Below are 8,490 nucleotides of genomic sequence, written 5' to 3'. Positions count from 1 at the left end.
TATATAGCACCGAATTAAAATCTCCGCGGATACACCACTCCTCCCCAACCGCTTGATTCCATAGACTGATTAAACTCCTCCACGTCTCCTTTCTAGATACCATGTTACAAGAGGCGTAAACATAAATGAAATTTATGCAGAGCCCTTTTAGCATCGCCTTGACCCCAACAAAACCCTTCCCTTTAAAGCTCATCAAGAGATTCAGAGAATTTTTCCTCCACATGATAACCGATCCGCCCGAAGCTCCATTGGAATCCATATGAGTCCACTCCACATCCTTCGCGCCCCAGAGTTCTTCAGCATACTTCAGGTTGAAATTTTGTAACTTTGTTTCCTGGAGCAAACACACGTCAACTTTACCCGCTTGATTCGAGAAACCAATCCTCTTCCTCTTTATAAGGCTACCTCCTCCTCTTATATTATGAGAAACTATAATCATTGCAAACTATTGATAATCGCCTTCCTTGCATACATTCCTTCCCTGTCTCTCTTCTCCAAAACCTCGATTTCCTTCTGTATGACCTCCACACTCTCCTTACTTGCAATACCCAATCTTCGAATAGAGTCTGATATCTTCTTAGCCACCCTTGATTCCTTATTTATCTTCAATCTATCATTGCATTGAGCAATGTCATAGTCCGTCATTGACTCACAACATATCACTGTTCCGCCTGAGAAATTATCCTCTTCAACCTCACTCTTCTCCAATTCCTTCTTGTTGCATAATTTAGGGGAAAAATTAGAGTTCATGCACGCAAAATAGGAGTGTTGAACTTCAGACCCTTCAATCCTTTCCCCTAAGTGTTTTACTTCTTTAACCTTGTTAAGTCTGGGCCTCAACTTTTTTGATTTTTGGCATTCTTCGTCAAATGATAAAAGGCCCAACGACAGAGGGCCCACTAAGGCTAAGCCCTTATCAGTTCCCATATCACTTCTGGCCCCACTTTTGATGCATCTAGTTGGGCACGTCATTATCATATGGTAAGTGCCTTTCTCTTGCACTGACTCTACACCTTTGAAAGCTGTAGCCACCGGATAATGCTGACACGTCTCTATCACCCCCTCCTTGTTCCCCATAAGGATCTCCTTATTGCACACAGGATTAACGGTCTCTTTGTCCAGATCAAAGTCATGACCAACATGAGCCGTTCCTCCTTCTGCACTGTCTTCCTCCCTCGTCGGACCTCCTCCTCCATTAACTCCACTGGCTATCTCCGGGACATATTCAGAATCATATCTCCAACATCTTTTTCAGATTCATTGACCGAAGACTCAGATGAAGATTCAACATTCCTGTCATAAGCATAGTGGATATTATTTCTGTTACGAACCTCCTCCTCTCTCTTAACATCGTTTGCCATAAAGATGTTGTAGAGGTCTTCACCAATCCTAACCTTGAACTCTTCATTGATCAACGAAAGTGTTTTGGTACGAATAAGAATCCTGGCCACATCCATTCTTTTTCTGTTCTTGGTTTCTTCGTCCTCTTTCAAAAGAATTCCTAAGTTCTGAGAGATAAGGTTAAAAAAACTATAGGTCCATGCCTGACACGGAACACCGAAGACCCTCACCCACGCCACTCTTTCCTTGTCAACCTCTCTTGGACTCCAAGCTCTAACCTCCTTGAACCACTGCCCAAGCCAAGCACTTCCACCTTCCACCATTTCCTTTAAAACCCCTTCATTTTCATCCTCAAGTAAACACAGGTTTGCCCCGATAGATGTGCATTTTATCGAAAAAAATCCTTCGGCGTAGAACTGAGCTTGCATGTTTAACGTTGAAGCCGGATCACCAACCTCCCCCACGTACGCCTTCGATAAGCTGTTCAAAATGTCGTTATCAGGGGTAAACTCCAAAACTTTGGTGGAAGTTTCACCCTTCAAGACCTCCGCAAAAGAAACTCCTTTCTTGACTCCCTTAATGCCACTGGGATTCTTTACTTTAGTGTTTGCTTGAACAGAAAGATAGACCTCCTGAGCATCACGGGGCTTGGATCGATAGATGGAGGGGTAAATAGGCCTACGTCCAAACTTAGGTAGATTGGCAAAGATCTTCCTTCCATCTAGGAATAAGTTATCAAGTTTCATCTCCAGCACCCTTTCATCCCCTACATTAAAGAACCTAGCGAACCCGTACTTCTTCCCCCATCTAGTCTTCTTGTTTGGTATGAACACCTCATCAATATCACCTAGCTCCTTAAATTCATGATATAAATCCCTGGCCTCCCATTTATCATCAAACTTAGTAACGAAGAATGTTGTTGTAGTCGACTTCCCCTCTTCCCTTCTTCCTCCTTTCTCTATGCTCCCTGACTTCTCATGTCGTTTACCACGATTGTGGTTCCTTGCCTTCTTCCATCCCTCAACTTCGTTGCTTTCCATGCCCATGATAAGAGCCAAGTTAGAGAGAGGAGAGAGTTTATCTCTCTAACACATTTGATGTACTTGTAAATGTTATTTAAACGACCAATCATTATAATTATTAAATCATTAAAAGCATTTATAAAATATTGATTTAAAGATTTAAAAAGTATTTTAGTTATGAGAGTGGGATTTTAAAAATTATTTTAGCACATCCTTCAGGTATATCTCAATGCTAATTTTAAATAACAATACCAAAATTCAAAATTGCATCTAATATTTATCCATACAAATAGCATCTGATTTGCACACATTGATGGGCACATGTTTAAAAAACAAAATTTTTATAAGTTAATAATAATAATAATAATTATAATAATAATTAATAATAATAATAATAATATGAATAGAATATAATTTGGAGGACAATGCATAATAACTATGTATTTAACATAATTCAAAAAAATTTTAAAAAGTAACCAAAAATAATTGTACATAATAAAGAATCACTTTCGGTCAATCATTCTATATGGTAACAAATAAGTAACTTAATAATATATTTTTTATTTAGACTTAATGTACTTGTAAATGTTATTTAAACGCTCAATCATTCTAATTATTAAATCATTAAAAACATTTATAAAATATTGATTTAAAGATTTACAAAATATTTTAGTTGTGGGAATGAGATTTTAGAATTTATTTTAGCATATCTTCTTCAGGTATATCCCAGTGCTAATTTTAAATAACAATACCAGAATTCAAAATTACATCTAATATTTGTCCCCACAAATTGCATCCAATATGCGATGCATTCCAAACACTCCAAATTGCATCTGATATGCATACTAACATGCTTTAAAAGCACAACTGACATCAACCATGATTTTAGTCATCGGCAAACTTTTAAAAAATGGCAAAATAAAATCAACCATAAAGTATTTGAATATGAGTTGGATATTTTTTATAGTACACACTATTTGAAAATAATTTCTCAAACAAATTTTATCACTGTCATCATTAAAATCAAAATTTGGAAACATATTTTGCAATATGGCTTAAATGCACTTTTAATCTCTGTAAGTTAGCGAGTTTTTGATTTTCGTACCTGTAAATTATAATTTTTTGGTTTGAGTCCATATATCTTACTTTTTGCTTGAGGTTTAGTCTCTAAAATCAAAATCCGTAGGAAAATCTGTAGGTTTTCTGCGGATTTTCCTGCAAACTTTCCTGCGGATTTTGATTTTAGGGAGTAAAACGAACGCGAAAGTGAAATATAGGGACTCAAACCAAAAAAAATAACTTACAGGGACGAAAATAAAAAACTCGCTAATTTATAGGGACCAAAAGTGCATTTAAGCCTTGCAATATTCATTTGTGTTTCAACAAAAGCAACAAAGGACACAACACTATCACTATCAACATTTTGGTTCACTGGTGTTACAAACAAAATAACAACTGGTTTTTCCTCATGATCCCGCGACTCTTTTTTTTCAATATTCTCACTACTCAAATTCAAAAAAATCTACATGATGCATACAAAACCAGTGAGTAAGTAAGAAACACATAGAACATAAACCAACCTATTTATGCTTCTCCATCATAATTGGAATCATCACTTTGAATAACAGTTTGAAGTTCAAAATCAACTACTGCTAATGAATTTGCAGACTTTCTTTGCCTCTTAATGTTATGATGCCCCAAATTTCCTCTACAATTTCTTTTACCTTTGTCATAATCCGATAGAACATGAAACCTATCACAACAACACCATCTGTTATTAACAATCAATATAATCATGACACCATAAACCTGATCTAATTGAAGTATAAACATGTCAAGATTCATAATAATTGAATTCAATCTTATTTTCCACACTGTTGACAGTATATCTTGGCCACCATATATCTAATCAGTGAAAATTGCAGAAAGGTCACTTAGAAGTACTCAAACTATTTGATGAACCAACATTATTCAACACGTAATTAAACAGAAAATAATTATTAAAGAGATTATGCATTAAACAACTCAAAGCACTAATATCATCAAATAACCAGCCACAGTAGTTGAACTTTGATTAGAAATTCTCTATAATAATTAAAATCAAATCAAACAACTTAATTCAGTGAATTTTTTTTTTTGACTAAAAAGATATTCATTCATTCAAATTGAAAGATACATCGATCATTACAAATTCAAGATCGCTAAAAACGGAAAAAGGTGAATCTGCAAACAATCTTGCAACACCTAGGTTAATAGCATACAACGGCAAATTGAAAGTGCCTACAAATATGACAAAATAAAAGTCACCAGAATATTCATACTTCTGGATCTGCAACATTGACGCCCAAGTCTTCCTCAAATCTGCAATGATTTGAAGTAAATGTGTCAATCTGAACCAACAAACACCGTACTAAGACGGAAAAATCAACAAACACCGTACTAAGACGGGAAAACCAACAAACACCGCACAAGACGATGAAAACTTAAAAACACACAAAAATTCAGTGAATTGTTTAAACCAGATAAAAATTTACATTGATGATATTAGCAGCAAAAAAAGTATATATCTATACATTAAAATATCAACATAATAGCTAAGATATGCAATTTCGCTTGCAAAATTACTGAAAAATTCATGGATTAAATTAGCACCTCGCCTATCAAATTACAAATTATTGGTACAGAGAGAAACCATAAGTAGCAAAGTAGTAATATTGGGTTATTCATGAATATAAAAATCATTTCTTTCAAAATGGATCTGAATAGAAATAAAATTGTGACAAAAAAAATTTAAATAATAAGGTTTAAAAAAAAATTACCAAAAAAACAAGTTTTTCAAAAAATTTACCAAAGTGTCTAGGTTTTGAAGACCCCCTGGAGTATGCGCCAAATGAATTGGCGCATTAGTACAAAAATTAGGAGTATGCGCCATATGGTTTGGCGCAAATGTGAATTTTTTTTCTTTTTTCTTTTACTTTTCACAAACACATATACGCCAAATGAATTGGCTAATTCAAGAAAAATTATACTAATGCGCCAAATGGTTTGGCGCATACTCTAGGGGGTCCTGCAAAACCTAGACACTTTGGTAAATTTTCTGAAAACCTTGTTTTTTATGTAATTTTTTTTATAAACATTGTTATTTAAATTTTGTCATCTAAAATTGTTATTCATGAATATCTAAAAATCAATCAATTTATTTCATGTGACTCTTGAATAGTTCCAAAATAAATTAGTACATGTTTAGAACGAAAATTTTAGTGAAAAAATGTCACCTTTGAAACCAAGTTATTTGATGGATTTCTCACCTTGACTATATTCTAACAGCAGCGGTTTTCCCCGACAACTGTGGCTGGCCAACACGCGCTTGCACTTTGGAGCTACTTCCCATGCCGATGCTTCATTTTTTTTTCACATTGAAATTCTAAAATCAGAATATTAGTATGGTGAAGAAACCCTAAAATATGAACATATAAAATACCAAAAGTATATACACAAAATATTTGCAAAAAGTTTGGAGCTTTACGACAGGTTTACCATCGCGAGATCGCACACCATCGTGTAATCACCGAAAACTTCAGATATGCAGCCATCAACTCTTTGCTTGAAATAAAATCACAACCCACAAACAGATCTCTATCTTCTTCAGTTAAAATCGAATCGACAACCCAAAAGCAAATCTGTATATTTTTTGTTTGAAATCGAAACAACATCAACAGGGTATCATCACCATTCCATTTTGATATTTTTAAATAAGATGGAAATTAATATATCAGATCTACTTAGAAAGTTTATGTTTGCAAATCTAAAAAATTAAAAATATCATAAAGATCAAAGTCATTAGAAGGATTATAGAGATGAAGAAATGCTTACACTTGGGTTGCTTGGTGTTTCTCTTGCTGCAGTTTAATCAACAGATCTGGATGCAGGTGTGTCTGAATAAGTGATTCGTTGCATGAATATCATATGCAAAAAGAAAAATTTGAAGAAGAAGAAGCTTACCTAATTTATGTGGTTGAAACAGTGATGGCATATAGGATTTGAAATGATGGTGGTTGTAGTTTGGGATTGAGAGAACAAAGAGGAAGAAGATGTATATGAAAGAAAAAGAAAGAGAAAACAAAAGGACCAAGGAGAAAACAATGAAGATAAATGAAAAATATGAAGAGAGATGGATGTGAACGTTGCATCAACACATTGATGGATTCAAAATGTCACTTTGAAATCTTTTTTCTTATCTTCAGCAATGCTCTTTGCTCTGGAGTAGCACCTTCAACAAGAGGATTCGCACAAGTGTTGATCACATTAAGAACATCTTGGTAGCCAAATAGTACCATTATTTGCTTGCACCATTTGTCGTAAATCTTCGCATCAAGAATAGGTAACTTTGTAGGGATTCTTTAATTGGAGACAAATGTCATTTTCGCACAATAGGTGTTTGATGAATCGAACCAGGCTGTTAATACAAAATATTAGAATTTGAAACCATAAGGTTGAATAATAATTGAGTATGGAGAGGGAGAGAGGGAGGGAGAATAATTGAGGATGAAAATATGAGCATTAATTCATTAATAAGATATCCAAATTGTGGAATAATCAATACAGAATCAAATGATTATGTTTGTATAGCTGATTAAGGATTAGGATTAATGTAATTAATTAGTTATTATTTCCTGTTCTTTTCTGTAATTAGAATTAGCATTCATGGAAAATTAATTCCCTTGATTCTTAGGTCAGATTTCTCTTTCAAATTCTGCCTTATGTAGTCTATAAATACAGCATATGTAATTCTCATCAAATAGAAGAAAATATAAAATATATTTCTTTATGGCATCAGAGCACGATCTGAACCATCCCTAACCTAGTGCCGCCAAACGATGGAGGATCCCAAATCTGATGAATCACTCAAAGTGGAGACTGGATCATTTCCGACCAGTTCACACGAAGGGCTCACTCACCTCATCACAGGCCATAAATTAAATGGTCAAAACTATACCCAATGGGTAAGGTTGTAACACCCTTCTAAACCCCGCAGCAATTTTTAATAATTAATCAGAGTAAAAACATATGCACAAGGGTGCCACAATTATTCAAAATAATTAAATCAACTAAGGTCAAAGTCATGCTTCATTAGGAAACGGTTCACCAAAACATAATCATGTTTATCACAGCGGAATACTAAACATCATCAAATACAACCAAATGGAATCGTAATTCAACACCAAAAAAAATGGATAATTTCATAAAAACTCTATAACTATCGTTCCCCAAAGTTACAGATCAGAGCATGACCGACACGACCCAACATAAACGGATAAACTCTACGAGTCATCCTCACCAAGCACTAATGCCGCTACTCCTCAATCTGAAAATGACAACATGTAAGGGTGAGTCTCATTCTCAATTAGTAAATATTATGCAATTCATAAGCAACAAGCATCATAATATACCGTTCACCCGATTATACATATTCAGATTCACATCCATTATTAATTCACACAATAATAGATTACAACACACACTACAGAATTCCATACAATCATATTATGACAGGATGCATATGACACAACTGACACTGTGCATGTGGTACCAATAAACCGTGGAATCAATCCACCTAACCGATCTACGCCTCATCGAGATACGGCCCACCGACACAATTTCCACACAATGGGAAATATGTCCACCAACGATCCAAACATCACCGGGATCCAACATCATTGCATATGAATGAATGAAACACATATAACATACTTAAAACACACCGAATCACGATGAACAACTCATATCATCACCACATCACCGAATAAGTATGTACATGTTTTCAACATCATTCAAATAGTCATGCATTCGTCACAATCATAATAATAATCACAACCAATTCATCATCACATCAATTACATTGTTACACCTATCTCATATGCACACAATGTCAATTTTCATCAAGTAATTAAATCAAGCTTTATAGAAATAAAGTCGGCCACTGCCTACATTCATCATTCATCATATAAAACATTTAATTACTTGCACAACGCCCAAAACGGCACTAAAAACGGACCTACAGTTTGAAAGTTACGCATTTTTAAAGAAATGTTCCGTCACTAACAGCACGCGGCGCCAACCAGGTTCG

The 8,490-nt window shown here is 34.7% G+C and overlaps 1 protein-coding gene across 1 annotated transcript; it reads right to left on the bottom strand.

The window, feature by feature from the left end:
- Window positions 1-1,208: 1,208 nt before the first annotated feature.
- Window positions 1,209-2,387, bottom strand: LOC131613268 (uncharacterized). Its single transcript, XM_058884955.1, has one exon. The coding sequence runs from the start codon at window positions 2,385-2,387 to the stop codon at window positions 1,209-1,211; it is 1,179 nt and encodes a 392-aa protein (XP_058740938.1).
- Window positions 2,388-8,490: the final 6,103 nt, after the last annotated feature.

This window comes from Vicia villosa, linkage group LG6, assembly GCF_029867415.1.
Source record: "Vicia villosa cultivar HV-30 ecotype Madison, WI linkage group LG6, Vvil1.0, whole genome shotgun sequence".
Classification (NCBI taxonomy): domain Eukaryota; kingdom Viridiplantae; phylum Streptophyta; class Magnoliopsida; order Fabales; family Fabaceae; genus Vicia; species Vicia villosa.
This window is presented reverse-complemented; position numbering and strand designations above follow the sequence as displayed.